The sequence below is a fragment of the Silurus aristotelis genome (assembly GCF_946808225.1).
Source record: "Silurus aristotelis genome assembly, chromosome: 6".
Lineage (NCBI taxonomy): Eukaryota > Metazoa > Chordata > Actinopteri > Siluriformes > Siluridae > Silurus > Silurus aristotelis.
In genome coordinates this window covers 10846040-10868448 of record NC_139579.1, presented here as the reverse complement: position 1 = coordinate 10868448, position 22409 = coordinate 10846040, and the positions used below count along the sequence as shown (strand labels likewise).

At 37.6% G+C, this 22409-nt stretch overlaps 1 protein-coding gene and 1 long non-coding RNA gene across 3 annotated transcripts in view; one reads left to right on the top strand and one right to left on the bottom strand.

The window, feature by feature from the left end:
* tuft1b (tuftelin 1b) overlaps window positions 1-22409 on the top strand; it is a 55089-nt gene that overhangs the window by 10149 nt on the left and 22531 nt on the right. For both annotated transcript variants that reach the window (XM_083543352.1, XM_083543351.1), the window contains exons 2-4: window positions 16080-16154; window positions 21601-21681; window positions 21756-21842. In XM_083543352.1, the coding sequence (XP_083399478.1) occupies window positions 16080-16154; window positions 21601-21681; window positions 21756-21842 (243 nt within the window). The remainder of the gene's footprint in view (window positions 1-16079; window positions 16155-21600; window positions 21682-21755; window positions 21843-22409) is intronic.
* Window positions 7518-12085, bottom strand: LOC310727195. Its single transcript, XR_014533962.1, has 3 exons — window positions 11712-12085; window positions 9882-11399; window positions 7518-9765 (listed from the first exon to the last, which is right to left on the bottom strand). It is a non-coding gene; the product is annotated as an uncharacterized lncRNA (long non-coding RNA).

Below are 22409 nucleotides of genomic sequence, written 5' to 3'. Positions count from 1 at the left end.
CTGAAATATACAGCTGTGTGTCATCAGCATAGCAATGGAAGCGAATCCCATGTTTATGAATGATTTCACCAAGAGGCAGCATATGTAGCAGTGGGCCTAAGACAGATCCTTGAGGAACACCAAACTTAACCTCATAGAGTGTGGAGAACTCACCATTTACATCAACAAACTGATAGCGATCAGTCAAATAAGACCTGAGCCAACAAGAGAGAGCTGTTCCCTTTATTCCAACAACGTTTTCATGTCTAGCAAGTAGTATAGTGTGATCAATGGTGTCAAAAGCTGCACTACGGTCGAGCAAAACAAGTAAGGAGACAAAACCCTGATCAGAGGCCAATAACAGGTCATTTACCACCTTAACTAGCGCCGTCTCTGTGCTATGATGAGGCCGAAATTTCTGACTGATACATTTAAAAAATGTTATTCATAAGTAGGTGTGAGCATAACTGCTGTGCTACAACCTTTTCTAAAATTTTGGATATAAAGGGGAGATTTGATATTGGTCTGTAGTTGGACAACTGACATGGGTCAAGGTCAGGTTTCTTAATAAGGGGGTGGATAACTGCCAGTTTGAAGGATTTAGGTACATAACCAGTGCTAATGGAAGAGTTTATTATTTTTAAAACAGGTTCAATTACCTCTGGAGTTATCTGTTTTAAGAAACTTGTAGGCAAGGGATCGAGAATGCAGGTTGATGGTTTTGATGAGGAAATTAATGAAATTAAGTCATTCTCATGAATAGGAGTGAAGCTTTGTAGTTGATTGTCTGCTATAATTACACTGCTGTATACAGGGTTACTTGTAAAATAATTTGGATTTATATTAACCGTCTGGAATTCTTGCCTGATGTTTTCAATTTTATTATTAAAAAAGTTCATGAAATCATTACTACCTAATGATGGTGTGCATGTTAGTGCAGTGCTTTAATTTCCTGTTAATTTTGCTACCGTGCTGAATAAAAATCTAGGATTATGCTTGTTATTTTCTATGAGGGTGGAGAAATATGCTGATCTAGCAGCACTAAGAGGTTTTCTATAATTTAAGAGGCTCTCCTTCCATGCTATTTGAAATACTGTTAATTTTGTTTGACACCATTTACGTTCTAATTTTCGAGTGGTCTGTTTTAAGGTGCACGTATGATCATTATACCACTCTTAAGGGGAGCTCAATCATCTAGAGTGTAACGTAACGTTGTTTTTAGATGTTCAGTGGCCCAGTCGAGCTCTGCGGGGTCTGACGGAGATCTATCTAATATCGTAATTTCTGGAAGATTATTGATAAAACGCGCTGCTGTAGCTGACGTGAAAGTACGCTTAATTCACCGCCGAGGGCTTTTACACACACCTAAACTTCTACAAGGAACACCACAAACCATTGCACAACCTTTCCAGGAGTCCTAGTAATATCCTCCCAGTTCTCTTAAAGGAACCCTACCATTGCAATGTTTAAACCAATACACTACAATTAACATCGACAGTCCCGGTAAATTATTGATAAAACCCGCTGCTGTAGTCGATGTGAATGTACGCTTAACATGGTAACGTGACGAGGTACTAATGCAATGACTGAGGAACATTTTAAAAGAGATAAGGTAATGATCTGAAATAGCTTCAGACTGTGGAATTATGAATACATTTTTTATTTTTAATCCAAATGTTAATAACAAATCAAGAGTATGTCCACCAATAAGAGTGGGTCTTATAACATTCTGATTAATTCCAACAGAATCTAGATTGAACACAACGGCTGCTCTAAAGGAGTTCCTGATTATCAAAATGAAAAAATAAAAAAAATTGAATATTTAAGTCACCAACAATTAATGCTTTGATTAAAGAAGGAGCTAAATTTGTGATGAAATCTGCAAATTCTATGAGAAAATCAGAGTAGGGCCCTGGGGGTCTATAAATAATAATTAATGGAATTGATTGACTGGATCTGCTTTTGGACACTTTGAATATTTGATGTTGGTGTAAAGAACTGCAAATGTTTTACATTTGTGTTTAGTTTTTGTGTGACGCTTAGATTATTATTATTTTTATTATAAATAGCTGCGACTCCGCCTCCTCTGCCATTTAGATGGGGTTGGTGTATGTACTGTACATTTACACTTACATTTGTGGCATTTAGCAGACGCCCTTATCCAGAGCGACGTACAAAAGTGCTTTGAGTCTCTAGTAATGAATAAATCTACACTGGTACACAAGATTACAAACTTAATATAAATATAACTCTTGAATTCTACAAACTAGGAAAGTGCTAATTTAAGTGTTTCAGGAAGAGGTAGATCTATAGTCATCTACCACCTCGGTGCCAGAACAGAGAAGAGCCTTGAAGTGTACTTACTTCTCATTTTTCCTAGTAAAAGTATTTACGTCTTACCCAAATTTAGCAGAAAAAAATCCTCAACAATTTAAGTGTATAGTAAGTGTACGCAGATATATCAGCGTTACCCTTCCATTCTGTTAAGGACAAATAGGAACATAGAACTGTAGGAAAGATGGTAGCAATGGTGCTTTCTGAGGACTTAGAGCATATACCCTAAATAGCCACATATCACTAAAGCTGCCTGAGAAGTATAGTCGAGAAAAGTGAAAGCACAATATAAATAACACTGCAAGCAACAATTTACACAATTAGTTGACAGCACTACTTCATATCAGTTGCAGTTCCATTTATAGTAGATGCACCATATAACACAGTATGTCTACCAAATAGCAATGCCAAGACAATGTATTGCCGCAGGTACACAGCTAGCTATATGCATGTGGCCTATTTTTTATTCAAGCATTCAGTCAGTCAGAATGTTCAATGTTTCTACTGGTTGCGAAAACATCTTTGAAGCCAACACGATTCCAATTTTTAAAAAAGGAGGACGTTGTGACTGATCTGTCATTGAAAAATCATTTAGTAATGATAAATGTACTGTTTATGCCTAACTACAAAGCTACAAAAAAACTACTCTTTCCTGTTTGATCAGAGCTGTGGGGCAATTATTGCATGTTATATGATGATTGACAGCAGTGTCTCCCTGGCAACATCAACAACTTGCTGGAAGCACAAATTCAGAGGTGGTAATTACATTTCGTTCAGTAAGAAAAGGTCTGATAAAGTGGTAGCTCAGTAGTTAAGGCTCTGGGGTACTCATCAAAAAGTTTTTGGTTCAAGCCCCACTATTGTCAAACTGCTGCTCTTAAGCCTTTCAGCAAAGCCCTTAACACTCTGTGTTCCAGGGGTGCTGTATCATGGCTGTATCAGTGGCGATCTTACCGTTTTTTCCATGCCACTCGGTATTTAAGCACATCAAAGACATTTACTTGGGTCCAGATTATCTCACTATTCACTGACAGAATAATTTTGTCTTGCATCGTGTTCTTTAACAGAATAATTTGTCCCTGTTCCTGCCCGTGACAGAATATTCTGGCCAAACGGTTACCCCGTCGATGCACCAAACCATTGGGCTTGCCCCCCTCAAACTGGCAATTCGTGGACACATTGGAAATCGTTGATCTTTGGAAGCTTAGCCCCCAGCAGAGAACAAAGTATGGGTGTTGCACCGGCTCAGACCTCCGCCTAGAGTCGCCTGATGCCGCAAGGACCCAGTAGTTTTTTTAAATGTCACAGTATATGTTGGAATCCACGTCTCATTTAATGAACTACAGCTTCCAAGTACCAGCAGCACTCATGCAGCTCCAGACCATGATGCTAACACCACCATGCTTAACTGTAGGCAAGAGACAATTTTCTTGGTACTCCTCACCAGGGCATCATTACCACATGCTGGACACCATCTGAGCCAAACAAGTCTCTTTGGACAACAGGAGATGATTTCAGTAATTCATGCTCTTGGACAGGTCTTCAGCAAACTTTTTGTGGGGTTTCTTGTAAGCCAGCTTTAGAAAAGGCTTCCTTTTGGGTTGACGGCCATACAAATCCTCAGAGAGTCTTTAACATGAGGTGCCATGTTGAACATCCAGTGTTCAGTATGTGAGGATTGTACTCAAAGCACAAAATTTTAACTGTTTTAAAACAAGATACACAAATTTGTATGGTTATGTCAAGCAGACATGAACATGATAAATGGGATTTTAAAAAACTTTGCACGGTTACACGACGTACAGCTGCTATCACTTACAGTGTTATCACAAGGGAGGAATACAGTGTTTCTTGGTCAGGGTAAAATCAGAAGACTGATTAGGTAATGCTGTTTGGTAGTCTTTACATCACCTGTAAAGAATACAGAAATACAGTCTTAGCAGTTCGAAGAAATGAAGAAAGCTGTGTTTTGCAGGGGTTTATTCACTAAATATGAATTATTGCTATGATATTAATAGAAGATCAAAGACTGTCTTTTACCTATCTGTCATCTGTATATACACTGTATAACTTTTGTACAGTTGTATATCCAATGTACCTTTCTCATACTGTAAATGTATGTATCCCATATTTCTTGATATAATATGCCTTACACAAGTTAAAGAAGCACTGACCTCAAGCTTACCTTTGTTGTTTGGTTTGTGCAGCAAGATAACGATTCGAAACCTACCACCAAGTTCACCTCTGAATGGCTAAAAAAAAAGAAAATTAATTTGGAGTGGCCAAGTCAAAATCCAGACTTAAATCCTAGTGATATGCTGTGGCATAACCTTAAACAGGCCGTTCATGCTTAAAAAACCCCCAATGTGGCTGAATTAAAACAATTCTGTAAGGAAGAGTGGGCCGAAATTCCTCTACAACAATCTGAAAGACTCAGTGGCAGTTTATAAAACGCTTAATTGCAGTTGTTGCTGCCACACAACCAGTTATTAAGGTTTGGGGGGGAATTACTTTTCACATTGGGCATATCAGGTTTGAGCAGTTTTTTTTACTTAATAAATAAAATCATTAGGTAAAACAAGCATTTTTTATTTACTCGGGTTCTTTTTGTGTAATATTAATTACTATTAATACAAATATGGAAAAATATTTCTCCTTTTTAAAATCTCCTTTTTCACAGCACTGTATATGTTTTTATTTGTACGTTGCACAGTTTGTGTCCTGAAGGGGGAGCTGTAAAAAGGGTTATGATTGAAGGCTGGTTTACAGTGTGACCTCGCCTCTGCCATGTAATATGATCGGTATTTACTTTGACACACAGAACATGCTCAGACTATCAGCAAGCAACATCCAGATGTCTAGTCTGAGGTAAGCACCAAAACTCTACGTCTGCTGAGGCGGCCTTTGTTAAATATTAATTGAGGTTTAATTTATGCTTTTTTATGTCTACTATGCTGTGCTTATGTGGATGTGGATCTACCTGAAGGATTTTATTAAAATAAATTATTGATTACAGTTTTAATTAGTGTTCTGAAGCTCTTCTGTGAAGGAAAGGAGTGTAGATGTTCTTTTTGTTTTAAAGCCGGTCTAGAATTTTAAAGAGGAACTACAACAAGAAGGCCAGGTAATCTAATGCTATCAGTGTGTGTGTGTGTGTGTGTGTGTGTGTGTGTAAGAACAGCCCTATGCCAATATCCAATCACATTACAAATATAAATGTTATGTACAGAGCAGCTATAATAATACTGATGATGATAATAATAATAATAATAATAATAATAATAATAATAATAATAATAATAATAATATAATATTCAGTTATAGAACATAGTTTAAAAAAATCAAATTTTATTAAAGCCATATACAAGCCATATAACGCTTAGATAGAATGCGTATATATGTGTATATTGATAAATTTCTTTGAGGATATATCTATTGATCATGGTATTATTATTCTTTTTATTACTCTTTTGCTGAACAGATTGTGCTGTAAATGCTGAATAGATCTTCTTTTCATTCCATGAGGAATGTTCTCTGCCCTGACTTTGTATGTGCAGTGAATAAATATAAAGATTAGTCCGAACATAAATCCAATTACACTGATGTAGGAAAAAGACCTGCTCAGCAATAGACTCATAGGAAAGGAATCATTCAGGGCAAATTCATCCGTACACACAAAACATTATATGCCTTGTATTTTGCTTTAAAAAAAATGTTTGATAGAAAACTAAACCTTAATTAATTGAGAATATCTTGAATGCAAATTTTTTTATAATATTACAATAGATGTAAACTAAATATGAAACCCATCTGTAGTTTATTTTAAATGTAGTAAAAATGAGGTTTAATATAGGTTTCTGTGTAATATGATTAAATGTTTCTGTTTAATATAATATTCCTATTTTTGGTGTGTCATATAAAAGAAAATATTAGATTTATTTAAAATAATTGTACTAAATGTAATGTATTTTCACTTGCTGTGTGTATGTGGCACAGTCAATCATGTTTAATGATTAAATATTACTGGTAATTATAAAAGGAGAGAAAGCTGATGAGGAATACTAAAATGGAAAATAAAGTGAGGTGAAGCTGTGCTTTACATTTTTCTGCCACAGCAAACTTTTCAGGACAGAAGACTTTGTGTTCTCAGGAACAGAACCTGCAGATGTGTTTAGTTGTGTCAGAACAAGTAAAGAAAAATTCCTCTAAAATTAGCAAAACATACGATGTATTGTTTTTTTAAATACATTTACATTTAAGACATTTAGCAGCCGCCTTTATACAGATGGACGTACAAAAGTGCTTTATCAATGAATAAATCAACAAATATAAATAAATATTGTATTAGGTGGCATGTGGCTAAAAGCCAGAAGCACTTATAGGTAAATTATTAAGGCTGAAGTTGAGCCTCATCACACCGTCATGTCTGATTGCTGTCGTATAAACTTGTACATTCAGCTTAATTCAGTTCTATTTCTAGAGCACTTTTAAAAGTGGATATTGTCCAAAAGCAGCTTTACAGAGTTAAAAAGGTTATAAAGTTAAAATGTATACATTTTAGTGCCTATACAGTACGTGTATAACTGCCTCTAAGCAAGTTTGTTCCTTATTAGTTTATTCCCAATGATTGAGTCAGTGGCAGCAGTATTGAGAGAAGAAGCCTTGGGAGAAAGTTTGAGAGGAACCAGATTTAAAATGCAACCCGTCCACATCTGGGTGGCACCTAATGTCTATTAATTATAGTTCCATCATTGTCGAGGTGTACTGTTTAGTAATGGGCGCTTAAATGCAAAACTGTTTATGTAAACTGCGGCTCTAAAGCATTGTGGCAGGCTGTTGATATAAATTTCAGCCCAAATCCATCCTCAAAGTTATTGAGTTGTTCAGTAACTTCATGGATCTTCAGGCTGTTAAGGTGGAACCATCCTCAGGTGCATAGATTGTCTCCAATTGAAGAGAACTCTATCCAGAGGTAGAGCATTGAGATGAATTAGGCAGATCCGAAGTGAAGAAAGGGACAGGAGCACTGGTCAGTGGTGCTCACTGTTACTCTTTATTTAATGTGAAAGCAAAATAAAAATCATTCAAATGCCCTTGATTCTGTTTTCTCCTTCGAACCGAAATCAGTTATTGTCTGCTTAATTGAGGGTCAGATTTCTCAGTGATATCAAACCTGTACTAATCCAGTACTCTGTCAGTTCACATTTCTTTTTACGGTGCAGTTCATTGCAGATTGCAGTATGAAATTCCTAATTTCCACCTGCTAGCAAGCATTAGCAAGCTCTTTAGCTTTTCCCATCATGGCTTTTGTCTCATATACAACTGATGGTTCAATGTTTGTAATAAGGTTGTTTATGTTAGGAAATTCCAAAATTCAATTTAGTTTTATTTATTAACAATGGACATTGTCCCAAAGCTTCACAGATCATTTTAGCTTCATAAATTTGTCCCTATGAATTGATCCCTGTTGAGTGAGCCAGGGGCGGCAGAGGTAAGCGGAAAAGTCCCTGAGATGGTATAAGGGAGAAAACTTGAGAGAAACCAGATATTAAATTGTAATTATGAAATGCATTTTTTCTGAATAATTTTCCAAAAAAACATTAAGTGTGTACATCTGAAGAGGAGAATAAAAGCCCTGAAAGCTGCTGGGACGTCCAAATATTTACTAAAAATTATTTCATTTATTGAAAGATTAATGGTATTTTTAGTTTCATAGATACCTGTAATTTTGTTTACTTTAGCAAAACGTTTTTCAAATCTAGGATTTCATAGTTGGCTTTTAGGATTTTTCTTTTTCACTGCTAAACACCATGTACCATAAACCTCAACAAGTTACAACCCATGTGCTGTAAAGAAGCCGCAGATAATGAGAGCTCACACAGATCCAGACTGAACATGATCGTAGGTCTTGACGGTTCTGTTTTTAGTGTGTAAGATTTCTTTGCTCTGGGGCAGTTAGTGAAAGTGTATCAGTGTGTGTATAAAGCATGTGTGCATGTACAGAGGTTTTTGTAAAGGCATGTAGAGGAATGACCTTGGGGGGTTCGTCTCTGTGCCTTCTCAATGGGGAACTGAATTTTTGGTTAACTGCCATGTGAGTAGGTGAGTGAAAGAGTACATGCATTCGTCATTCCTTAAGTCATGCTTTTGTCTGTGCACTTTTTTTTAACTAACACAAGCAACAAGTGGAACTAAATACAGTTAATTGTTAATAAACTGTAAGGTGTAAATACGTTTTGTGCGTATGTGTGTGTGCTTATGCATGCATGTAACATGATATTGGATATTTGGATCCACCCAATACATTTATTATAATATTTCAGTTGTATTATAATAATTATTTGATGCCACCACAGATGAAAGATGAGTTTATAAGAATCGGAAAAGCAAGTTGCAGCATGTTTTGTTCCAGCTCTTTGGGTGTGTTCACACTCCCTCTTCATGGCTTATGGCTTCTATCTGACTGATGGGTCGATGTAATGTATAGCGTCTGTAGGTTTTTCTGAACATTTAACACTTGTTCTATCCATCTCCTATCTTCCTTTTGCTGTCCTTTTCTTTTTGGCTCCTTCTTTTTACTATTGATGCAAACAAAAGATCAGCGATCTTCTCAATTCATATGCGATTACAGGTTAGAAAGCCTATATGATATGCTTTATGTGCGGTATTGTGTGTATACAAGGTAATGATTGTGGTTTAAGCATTGCACCTGTGTGTGTGTTCGTGTATGTACCCCCAGGCTGTTCTTCTTTGTCTTTGCCTCGCTCTCTGATCCGAACAAATAAAAGTACATCCTTTACATTCTGCCTGTCAGAACACCCAGTAAACAGAGCTGATGGTTTTTTTTTTTAACTAGCGCATTATTTTCCTAATAGTTCTGCTGTGACATGAACACACACGCATTCAATCACGTAATCATGTCAAAACAAAAATGCTTGTGTTAAAAAAAAAAAAAACATTTTGGAACACACCCTGCATAGGAAGCCAGTAAAAAATTAGGTCAGCTTTCACACACACACACACACACACACACACACACACACACACACACACACACACACACACACACACACACACAGACAACAAAAACACACACACACACACAATCACTCAAACACTTATTCACAATAATTTAGGGTCCACCATCTGCCAAATGGTTTTTGGGAAGATACACATATGTTAACAAACTTCACAGACACAAACCCAAGCACAGGATTGAACCAACTTTCTTAGATACTGCAAGCTACACTGCATGACTAAAAGTTTGTGTTCCCCTGACCATAAGACCCCATTTGTCCTTGTTGAACATCCCATTCCAGATTTGTTCCTTCTTTGCTGTTATATTATAAGGTGGTATCATAAAATGTACTTCATTCATCTATGTTTATGCATCACCGTCAAAAAATAGTCCCCTTGAACAGCAATACAGCACTTCCAGCGTTCCTGCGACTTCTGGAACATTCCAGGAACGCTGGAAGTGCTGTATTGCTGTTTAAGGGGACTATTTTTTGCCACAGAGGCATTTAATATTCAATTAAATTCATTTTTATTTGAATGCCCTACCACACTCAGGACACATGTCCTGGAAGTGTTCTTTTTAAAGCTTGTCAAGCACCTCCTGCAATTTGTGCTGGATCTTTGCAGTGGTTTCAAATCAATGACCTTTCTAGCGAGCCAAATCTCGCGAGTGTGGTAGGGCATTCAAATAAAAATGAATTGAATTGAATATCAAATGCCTCTGTGGCAGATTTGCACAGTTTCATGCCAGAATTTTCACGTTTGCTCTTTGTTCTAACTTGTTGTCCATGATGAAATCGTAGATATGGTAACGCACATAGTCAGAATAGCACCAGTTAGTACCATTAGTCTCGAAACCTTTTGATACCACCTCGTAATCTCCACTCTTCTGAGGAGGCTTTCTACTAGATTTTGGGGTATGGCTGAGGGGCATTGGGCTCATTCAGCTTATTAGTAAAATCAGGAATGGGAAGCAGTATCTCAGTGGTTAAGGCTCTGGGTAAGTGATTGGAAGATCCGTGGTTCAAGCCTCAGTATTACCAGGCTGCCACTCTTGGGCCCTTGAGAAAGTTTCTTAAACCTCTATACTCCCTCTGCCTGACCCCAGCTTCCTATCATTGCTGGGGTAGTCAAAGAAAGAATTTCACTGTGCTGTAATGTACATTTGACAATTAAAAGCCTCCTAGTTTTTAGTGGGGAGTGGTTAAGAAATTGGACTTTGGATCTGAATACACCAAGCTACCACACCTGGGCACCTGAGTCGGACCTCTGAGCAAGTGGCCTTAACCCCTTAACTCCTTTATATGAATTAAATAAATGTAAGTCGCTCTGGATAAGCATGTCTGCCAAAATGCCATTAATGCAAATGTGCTGTGAAGAGGTCTGGGGTGAGTTTGGTACCTGGGCCTTCAGTGAGGACTTACCCGACTTAATCCACCTCTTAATACCACCACTATCACATCGCAATTATAGAAACCATTAATACTATACAAAAACGAAATATATATACACGCGGCATTACAGAGAGAGAGGCATGTCACATATGGAGGGTGAAAACCATTTTAATAAAGCAAGAAACACAGTTAAGACCTCAAACCTCTACATTACAACCACAACTGTGCACCTACATCATCTGGAGCAGTTTAGAATCAATATTTGTCTAAACATAAACATAAATAATGTAAATAAAATACAACCTGCTCACCAGAGATGCAGATTCATAATGTGCAGCGCTCCTCAGAGGCTGTAATCCAGTGGTACCGCTTGTATTTACTGGTCTGGAAGTGGCGAACAAACCCTTTCCGGGGCTGAGACACACTAGCTAGCTTAGGGGTTGGCCGACCTCCTCACGACGTTTAGCTTTTCTTCAAAATTTATTTCTCTTTCTTCAAATAAATTTATCTTCCTTCGTCAGCCATTGTGGGCATAAAAAAGTCTAATTCAGATGTATTAATGTGTGCAGATCGCTACACGTGTTTGCCAGTCGAACTTGGCTGTAACAGTTTCCCTCTGACCAACAAATCAGATGACGGAAAAATGCTGACACTATTCTGAGCCAGCTAGCTAGACTGTGACCCTGGCATGGAGAAGCTGATGCTGGATCTATGATGATCACAAATTGTTCTGTATTGTTGAAAGATTTATGACCAAACTTTTGATGTCACCCATATGAGGATGGGTTCCCCTTTGAGTCTGGTTCCTCTCAAGGTTTCTTCCTCATATCATCTAAGGGAGTTTTTCCTTGCCACTGTCGCCACGGCTGCTCATCAGGGACAAACGCACACCATTCACCTTCACTGTTGTTTTCTGTAAAGCTGCTTTGAGACAATGTCTGTTGTGAAAAGCGCTATACAAATAAACTTGACTTGACTTGACTTGACTGTGAGGCGAATTTAAAATCTTATTGGTTAAAAAAACAGACTCATTGCTAATATAGTCTAAGGTACATCGGCCAGCACTACTGATTCTGAAGGCCGTGGGCAGATTAGATTGACATGGCAGCACATAGAGGCTGAAATCTAATTAGACAAAAAATCTAATATCCACATACACGTACTGGAAGCAGTGCAGCCAAGAGAAACGCTACGAAATGAAAAGAATAAACTGTTGGGAATTAATTAACACAAATATTTAAATTTAGGTTGTAAATGTAGGTCAGTGCTTCTGATAGTGATTAGGCCAGTAGAGAAGGCTTTGCTGGGTAGGGTGCGGTAACTTTCCAGTTTTTTGTTGATGTTTAGCCAATGGAATCTGTAAATAATATTATCTGTAAATTGTGTATAAAAATTATTCATTCATAAAGTTCATATTTTGCTATAACAACACGGTCTGATGTATTATCTCAATTATCACACAGTGATTTCCCAATAATTACAGTTTTCTAGTTATTAAAGCAACTCTTTGCACGTTTTAATGGTTCTTGTTAGATTTAATGCTGTTTGAGAGACAAGTTAGTTCCTGTGTTAGTTTTGTTTTATCTGCAATAATCACCCCTCAGCTTGTCTTTTTTTTTTGTTGTTGTTGTTTTTACAAAGAAGCCAGAAAGTCTTCTATTCTGAAGACTTTACAGTACCAGGAAACACATCAAAGCATTGTGACAGAAACAAGCTATTTCCATAGATGTTAAATAAATCTCTCCTAAAAACAGTTCAGTTTAATTAAAATTCTTGTACAGCACTATTATCACAGGACATTGTCCAAAAACAGCTTTATAGAATTAAATACAAAGCCTGTAAAATGTGTGGAAACACCTAGTGTTTTATGGTTTCTGAGAGACATATTCACGTTCCTTTTGTTTCTATGCACCAAACTAGGGCATTTAATGGTTTAAAGATATACTTTGACTATACAAATATATAAATGTACAGATGTTCAACCTTATTTTCAGTGAAACATCCTCCCTTAGCACAAATAACAGCTGTACACACACTTTTTTTCTCCAAACATTTAGCTGAAATACTTTGCCATGCCTCTTGTCAAATCTGCCAAAAGTGTTCTTCACAAGTGAAGATTTATTTCTTACAATTGAGTTCATCCCAGAGCAGTTCAATAGGATTTAGGTACAGTGACTGGGCATGATAGATAACACTCCAGGCTCAATGTCTTGTTGTATGGAGAAGTTCAGTTAAGATGAAAATGCATGGTGTTGAAGTATGGAATGGTTGCTATGTTGAGTTCCTTTTACCTGGAATAAGTCTCCAACCTTCCCTACTCTAAAACAATAAAAATTCCACCTCCATGTTTAATTAGGGGTTGAGGAATTTCGCTAACGTCTTCTCTCTTGTTCTCCATCTTACGAGTTCTTCTGTTAGAGCTACAAATGTCTAATTTGGATTCATCTATCTAGAACTTTCTTGCACTTATTTATTGTCCAACTCTTGTGTTTTTGCCTTTTACTGAGTTTTTTGCATAGAAGGAACATGCATGTGTCTCAAAAACCATAACACTAAATGTTTCCAAACCTTTAACAGGCTCGGAGGATTCTATCATTGAGCAAGGCCCTTAACCCAAGTAGCTCTGGATTAGGGGGATCTGCCAAATGCCATGAATGTACGCATCATGATTATACATTTTAGAGTCATAAAATACATCCATTTAAGTAGAAGCATTTAGGGATTAGGTTGTTGTGGTATTTGTTGCCATGCCTTTGACTGGCTCTTTAACCTTCTTGGATGATTAGTCATGTAGTGAAATTACGCTTAACCTGTATTTCACTGTCACATGCCAGTCATCTCTCTAATCTGTGGAAGTGCTGCACTGGTTCCAGGGTGTAGACACTTAGCGTACAATTACAGTTTGATTCATTTTGAATATCTAACTTCCTTCATCTTTAGTGTAATAAATGCTCTTAACAAATGGGCATTAAACAGTGTAAGGAGGTGAAAACACACATGGATTAAAGGCAACGGTTCCTTTGGCCAGAGTACAGATTAGAGAGAAGTCATTATCAGTGTACTGGAGCTGATATTGGTGTTGTAATCACCACTGAAATATGATTTATTTTATTTTATTTTTTTAATCTGTATCTAATGCTGCATTTAGAGGTAGGATTATTTCAAACAGTATCCTACGTAAAACCAAACTGCGTGTGTGTACGTGTGTGTGTTTTGGTGGTGCGTGGGTGTTTTCTTAGGAAGTCTGGTTTGGGAAACAATGAAACTGAACGGATTAAATGTAGTTAATGTGTAGATTCATTTGGCTGATTAAGAAATAGTGGCATTCTTTGAAGTACATGTTAAAATTAATTCTTAAAAAAAATATTTGCATTTGCTTTTTTTGGGGGGGATTTAATCCAAAAATGAAGTTTAAAGCTTAATCATGCAAAAAAGAAGCCATATGATCCAGAAATAGCATAAATATCACTGGGACAAAGGTAATTTAAAATAGACTGAGGCAGAGTGGAATACTGTTTCTGTGGTCAAACAAATCGAGATTGAAATTCTTTTTGGAAACCATGGACGCCATCAGGCACCATTCATTAGCGCACGGTTGAAAAACCTGCATCTCTACTGAAATTAGTGCATTAGTGCCTATGGGATGAAAGCTTTAACATCTGGAAAGTCTCCATCAATGCAGAAATGTATACACATGTCTGGGTGCTGAATTGGCCTGTATGGAGTCTAGACCTTTCACCAAATGAAAACATTGGGACCAACATGAAACGAAAAATACGATAAAGAAGACCCAGGACTGTTATGCAGTTAGAATCCTGTATCGGACATAAATTTCCAGTTGTATACGGACTGTTAAAAGAAGAAAGAATGCTACACTGTGGTAGACATGGCCCTGCCCCAATATTTTTTTAAATTGCCAACATTTCAAAATGACCTTACTTTTACCTTACCTTATTCCTTATTATGTGACCTATGTATGTATTTTATTTACAGATTACCTTTTTTCAACTTTTTTGAAATTGCTGTTAATAATCGTGAAAAACACATTGCATCAGACTTTATAAAGACTAAACTAACCAAACCAGAAAGCTGTTAGATTCCTTTTTGCTGCTTAGATTTAGATGCTGTGCTCCATCGGAAAAGCGGACATGAGGTATTACAGGGAAACAATAGGAAAATGTTTTACACAGGAAGATATATTTGCATTAACGTCAGCTGCAGCATGAATCATTCTGAATGCCAGGCAGGTAATGATCAATCTCGAATGAGAATGCACACGCTGAGCTTCCTACATAATGCTGTTATGGAGTTAGAGGATCTCCCATCTGTATAGTGGTACTGGTTTTCTGAGCAAAGGCTGAGTTCATTTATTAGGATCACAATTAGAACATTTTCTAGAAAGATTCCATTTGTATATAAACACATACACAAAAACACAAAATTGAATGATCTTTGAATGACAAAGTTAATGACTGAATATTCATTTAAGTTTTGTAACTAAGCTTATATAAAAGGAAAAAATATTGATGGGTTGTTTTTTGTGTGACATTTATAGAAAGATATGGCTTAGACAAAAGCTTTTATTATGTAATACCCTGCTGTCCAAACAGGCCATAATAGGACTTCTGTAGCTATCAGATTTCGTCCGTAATGTTCTTCTCTAAATGTTTGGGTCTGTGTAAAACATCATACATCACCGCTGCACGATTTATTTATCGCGGAGGGATGTAAAAGTGTACATCAGTACATGACATGGAAGGAGTGCTTTTGCATGTTTGGACTAAAGAAAAACAGTCGAGTCATCCCAGACATCCGAGTTACTATGAGAGATTTATTGGGGCTTTCAGACATTCCAAAAATGTTGTGTCCACCTTCTGACACACCTGGTCAACAAAGCTGTAAAAAATACATCTGCAGCTTAAGAACTGTATCGCAAATGATGACAATTTGTAACAAAATATCTGCGTCTCTTTTTTTCTCTCTGCTTGTTTTTTGCTACCTTTTTCAGACGGCTTCTTTCGTACCTGCTTAGGTGTCTACAGTGTTGTTGTTTAAACCTGACAAACATATTTCGAATTGTTTTTTTTTTGCAAACAACAGACCAGTTTCGTTTGAATGCATGGATGAGCCCACAGACTGATCAGGCAGGATGATGGCATGGTGTTTTTTTTTTTTACTTCCTCTACTATAAACTAATAGAAATCCCACTAGGAATGTGATAATGCAGTGGGATGATTATATCTGAAATAAAGCCGATGCTATGATATACCTGATAGAAGCTATTGTTGTGGAATTTATCAGATGATCAAATGAGGAATTAATGATTTCTGTTTCCCGTCTCCTCTTCTCTCACAGGGCATTTTTAAGCTTGCAGTGCACGACCACAAACAAAATCTAGCCGCCGAGACGCTAAATGATATCACCAACAAGGTAATTCCGCATATGAATACACATTTAGATGCGATATACACAGGGAGTCTCCATTACAGACAAAAGGGTGATGGAGAAGTTAAAGCTCTTCTGATTCACATGCATAATACTGAAGGCCAAACTCTAGAGCTGTATTATAGGAAATGTGTATTCAACATCGTTTAGGTGACAGGAAAATGATATAACATGAAAACTACAGTATATATTTGCTGCTCATAGGTGAAAAATTACTACACCAATTACATCAGATCACACAGAGTAACTGCTACTTGTTGAGGAATCGAATGGCCCACACATTAAGCATTTTCAGCTCATTAAGGAAAATACAGAACATTGCAATTTGAGATATGGACAGAAATTCTGGGACACCTGACTTTCCCAGCCACAGCATTAGGCACACTATTGTATATGATGTATTTGCATGTAGTAGCATGAAATTGTCTGGTCAGGTGTGTCAGAGAAGTATGTGAGGGTGGTGCAGGACATGTATGAGGACAGTGTGACAGCAGTAAAGTGTGCAGTAGGAAGGACAGATTGGTTCAAGGTGGAGGTTAAGCTGCATCAAGGATCAGCTCTGAGCCCTTTCCTGTTTGCAGTGGTGATAGACAGGTTGACAGACGAGGTCAGACAGGAGTCTCCATGGACTATAATGTTTGCGGATGATATTGTTATTTGTGGTGAGAGTAGGGAGCAGTTTGAGAGGAGCCTGTAGAGGTGGAGGTACGTGCTGGAGAAAGGGGAATGAAAGTCAGTATTAGTAAAACAGATTACATGTGTTTGAATGAGAGGGAGGGCAGTGGAGGGGTGCGGTTGCAGGGAGAAGAGGTGGAGAAGGTGGTGTAGGTTCAGGTAACTGGGGTCAACAGTGCAAAGTAATGGAGAGTGTGTTAGACAAGTGAAGAAAAGAGTGCAGGCAGGGTGGAGTGGGTGGAGAAGAGTGATAGCAGGAGTGCTATTTGTGATAAAAGAGAAGTGAAAGGGAAAGTTTATAGGACTGTGGTGAGACCTGAGATGCTGTATGGTTTAGAGACAGTGGCACTAAATAAAAGACAGGAGGTGAAGCTGGAGGTAGCAGAGCTGAAGATGTTGAGGTTTTTGTTGGGAGTGACGATGATGGAGAGGATTAGAAATTAGTTTATTAGAGGGACAGTGCATGTAGGACGTTTTGGAGACAAGGTGAAGGAGGTGAGATTGAGATGATTTGGAGATGTGCAGAGAAGGGACATGGGGTATAGCAGTAGGATAATGCTGAGGATGGAGCCACCAGGTAGGAGTAAAAGAGGAAAGCCAAGTAGGAGGTTTATGGATGTGGTGAGGGAAGACATGCAGGTAGTTGGTTTGAAAGAGGCGAAAGAGATGTACAGGACAGGGGGGTATGGAGACGGATGATCCGCTGTGGCGCCCCCTAATGGGAGAAGCCGAAAGAAGAAGAAGAAGCATGAAATTGTCCCTTGAACTAGGAGACACAAGGCCAGCTCCATGAAGATATGGGGTGGATTTGAAGATCTTGAGTCGTCTGCTATCTCTACTGAACACAGTAAATGAGGATAAATTGGGATGAACTGAGTGCACCCCAGGCCTCCTCACCCCACCAAGAGCAGTACCTGAACACCCTTGTGTTTAAATGAACTCAAATCTCCACAAGCACACTCCAAAAATCTAGTGGAACATCTTCCCAGAAGAGTGGAGCTAATTCTAACAGAAAATGGAGACCCAGTGTGGAATGGGATGTCTAAAAAAGCAAATAAAAACGTATGCTCATACACTCACGTGTCCACAAACTTTTGTACTAGTTTAGTCACTTAGTTCTGTTATAACAGAAGATGCTGTGCAAATCAGGAATGACGTACACACCACCTGAACCTGGCCTTCTTCACTCAGCTGCATTCGTCCTGTTTTTCTTCTCATGTCATAAATGGATAGATTTCTAATGCTGTCATTGTGATAAAACAATCAGATTTTATTACAGTTTTTCTCAGTTGCTTTGGAGCATTTTCTCGATTCTTCCTTAATATTTGCAAACCAGTAAGTGCATTTCTCAAAACAATGTGTACAAACAGCGTGGTATCAGTATGACGCTGCACAGTTTCAGGATTTCTTGATATAAACTATTTGGACTGAAAATGCACAAAATTTGACTTCTTTCTGTACGACATCTATGAATTTCAGCAGCACAAATTCATTTATTTGATTGCATATTTCATTCACACTTTTACTGTACAAGTGTTTGTTTGTTTCTTAGTTATTCATCCATTTTCAGAATGTATAATTCTGTGTTTTGCTCTGTCTGTATTCACTCTCCAATTGAAGGTTCACAAGATTCACCTTTGACCTGTTTTAGAGAACTGATTGATCATTGGTTGATCTGATGCCGTTCACTCGCCTTCATTAGTGACATTCAAGATTCATCTGCACACTTCATCAATTCAAGAAACATTTACAAAAAAAAAAAAAAGACAGATGATGACAACAGGTTTAACCATTTTGCATTCAATGAACTGATGCTGAGATGTTTTGGGGGTTAGAACTATTTAGGTGAAACCAGTATAATATATTTTGATCAACCTGAACATAAACAACTGATAATGTAGGAAACAGCAGACACTTGTACACAATCCATTAAATGAATATACAAAAGCATTCGCAATTTGATCCAAACAACAAGAAATTTTCTTATGATGAGCACAAATGACTAAATGATGTGGAGGTTGAACAAGTAGTTTTGAGAATTTCATTTCTGATCTGAGAAACGCTCCAAAGAAACTGAGAAAACTGTAAAAATAAAAGTCATAATGTTGCTAAAAATAAACTTGAAAAATACAGCTTTTTTAAATTGACAGTGTTAACGATAAATCAGGAGCACAAGTAGGATGCATACGGATTCCCCAAATCTTTTAATACACTTTATTAAAGCTATATAAAAAAAATAATTTACTGCACATTATTCCATGATGCTCTAATTTAAGTTCATTTAGAATTAATTAAGAACAATTACAAGGACTATGCACAAAGTTTAAGTAAGAGAGAGAGAGAGAGAGAGAGAGAGAGAGAGAGAGAGAAAGAGAGCACTGCTATGACTAAATACACATTAGACCAAGGATTTAATATGTAAAACTATAGCAGTAGTCCCAACCCCCGGGCCGTGGACCGGCACTTACATTATTTCCGTTTTATTTATTATCTGATTCTTAACAATGTTTTATTTTGGAAAAAACTTTGGATTATCTCTGCCACATCTGCCTATGACTCACTCTTGATGCATGTGAAGATGATGCCTCGGTCACATGTCTTACCTTCTTAAAGGCGCTGCTCCGGCCGCTAACATGTAATACATTACCGCTAAACTTAAACCCCCCCAAGCTAGCAAAATGAAAAAAAAACAGCACAGTGGATTCACGTTTATTATTATATTTAGAAAATACCAGTTTTTATGCCAGCCGTATCATTTTATTTTGTTGTATTTATCCGCCCCACCTTAAAGGCCGGTCTGTGAAAGTATTGTCTGCCATTAAACCACTCCGTGGAGCAAAAAGGTTGGGGACCACTGATCTAAAGGCAGCATCATCGCAGCATCATGGATGATCAAATTCGCTTTTACTTTGATCAGAGACTCACTCAAACTGAAATAACTTTGTGTCTGTCAGTGATTGACAACTTACACATAAGTGTTCTACACTTGAGAAGGGGGAAAAATTAAGTACTGATCACGAGAAAACAATGTTTTTGCACGCAGGTGTTTTAGTGCCACGTAAAAAAGCACTATGAGAATATAGTCGAAATTATGAGAATAAAGTCATAGACCTGGATTGGAGACTTAGAGACTTTATTGTCATTGTAGTGATACAAAAGAATAAACAAAATATAATTGCACTAAAACATAATATGACTATGTACATTGAAATGTATGTGCAGTGGGACTTGGTGCAAACAGTGGAGTGCAAACAGGATTATAAGAAAAAGGCTACAGCTCTGGGGAAGAAGCTGTGTCTTTGTCTGTTGGTGTGTGTCCTAATTGTGTCTGGATCTTTTGCCCGATGGGAGGGGCATAAACAGTCTGTGATGCTCTTTACCGTGCCCCTGTAGAAATTCACTTAGAGCTGAAAGGGTACTTTGGCCTTCTTGAGATTTCTTTACTAAGTAGGAGGTGTTAATGGTCCATGTTAAATCCTTTGTGATGTGCAGTGTGTGACCCTCGAATTTGACGTTCGATAACGTCCAGATCAGTGGAGATGTTGGCATTGATGTGGGAAAAACAAGCCTCTCAAAGCACTTAATATTTGGTGTCAGAGCGACAGGGAGATGGTCATTTAGACACCTTACTGTTATTTTTTTCAGCGCAGGAACAATAGTGGTGGATTTGAGGCACGTAGGGACTGAAGCTGGCTGCAGGGTCAGGTTAAAGATATTGGTGAATACCCCAGCTAGTTGGTCAGCACATGACTTCAGTGTGCGGCATGGCACCCTCTCTGGTCCTGCCGCTTTGTTGATGTTGATCTTTCTTAGAGTGGATCTCACCTGACACTCTTTTGGTGGTGGTGCTGTCTGAGTTTTCACTCTGCTGGTGTGGTTGTCAAAGCGAGCGAAGAACTGATTCAGGGCATCAGGAGGTGTGGCGTAATTGCAGATCGTAAAGTCGTAGCACTATGAGAATAAAGTCGGTATTACGAATGTAAAGTTGAGAATAAAGTCAAAATTACGAGAATTAATTCGAAATTATGAGAATAAAGTCATAGCTCTATGAGAATAAAGTCGAAATTACGAGAATAAAGTTGTAGCAGCACCGCACAAAAGAGACAATATCTGTCTCAAATCGACGGTTACATCTACATGCTATTTGAAGATGATGTGTAGTTTCTTAAGAGGATAATACACCAGCAGATTCTGTGACCATCGTATTTTTGTGACCTTAGAGGGAACTATTGCTCGAATATGTAAATTAGTCTTTTCTGAACAGTTTAATTAGCCTTTTTTTCTTTAGCGAACACTGTGAACATTTAATGAACAGTGGCCGCTGATGTTGGTTGCATGGTCAACTTTTGTAGGTCATAAATTTTAAGCAGCATTTAAGCAATAGTGCCCTCCAATAAAAAAAAAAAAAAAACGATGGTCACAAAATCTGTTGTAACCAACACATGGCAGTACTTCACTGCTACGACTTTTTTATTCTCGTATTGCTATGACTTTATTCTCGTTAATCTCGTAAAACGGCGTTATAATGTTTGTTATGTCAAGCTCATGAGAAAATTCAGTTGTGATAATAAGAAAACAACTTTGGTTATGGTAAGAAAATTATGGTGTGATCACGAGAAACCAACTTGTTATATGAAGATCACAAGTAAACTCTTTTTTGTTTACTTTTTTTTCCAACACCTTATTGATATCTATAACACACACAACACAAAATGCATGGTTTTCTGTCCTACTGCAAATAATGATTTGCATTCAGCCTGCAGTGGTTTGCGGAAAGCAGTGCCAGATAAAGCCAGATCCCAGCACACATTTTGGAGAGAAGATTGAAGTGATCAAGGTCAGTTTCAGTAAACACTCTCTATCTTATTATTAACTCGATTATTTGTGCTTCACTGTTGTATTGTATTGTAGGTGTATCTTGAACGAGGCAGACAAGAGCAGGACAAAGAACAACCAAGTGTCACAATGCTGACTGATGAGGTTTCACAAATACAGGAGGTCAGTACTCGTTATTATTATTTATTATCGTGTCCCGCTTAAATATCAACATTCATACACATTCATTCTGAGGTGGAACTTGGTCCAGTGACAAAAATGGTAATAGATCTTCTATGATTGAATTCAACAGTATTACAACAACAAAAAACCCCAATATCTGCAAAATTTCTGCTTTCTGAGAACAGTTCATAATAAAACGATTATGTAGAATATGTTAAAGGAGTTGGCTCACTGTAGTGGAAGATGGTTCCACATAAACAGCCTAAAGATCCATCAGGTTAATGTAGAAGGTTAAACTGAAGAACCATGAAGATGGATTTAGACTGTGATTAATACAAACAGGTTGCTACAATAGCTTTATAACTACAGTTGCCATTAACAGTTTTGCATTCATGCGTGAAAGTTAAACGTCACCAATTCCAATATGACTTGAGTACATGTCTTAGTGTATCTGATTTTTTACAGTATTTGACTCGAATTGAACTTTGGCTCAAAGATGCACTAGTCCTCAACACCAACATACATGTTAGTGAAAAGCCAAAAACAGCTGATTTGTGAGGTTTTATT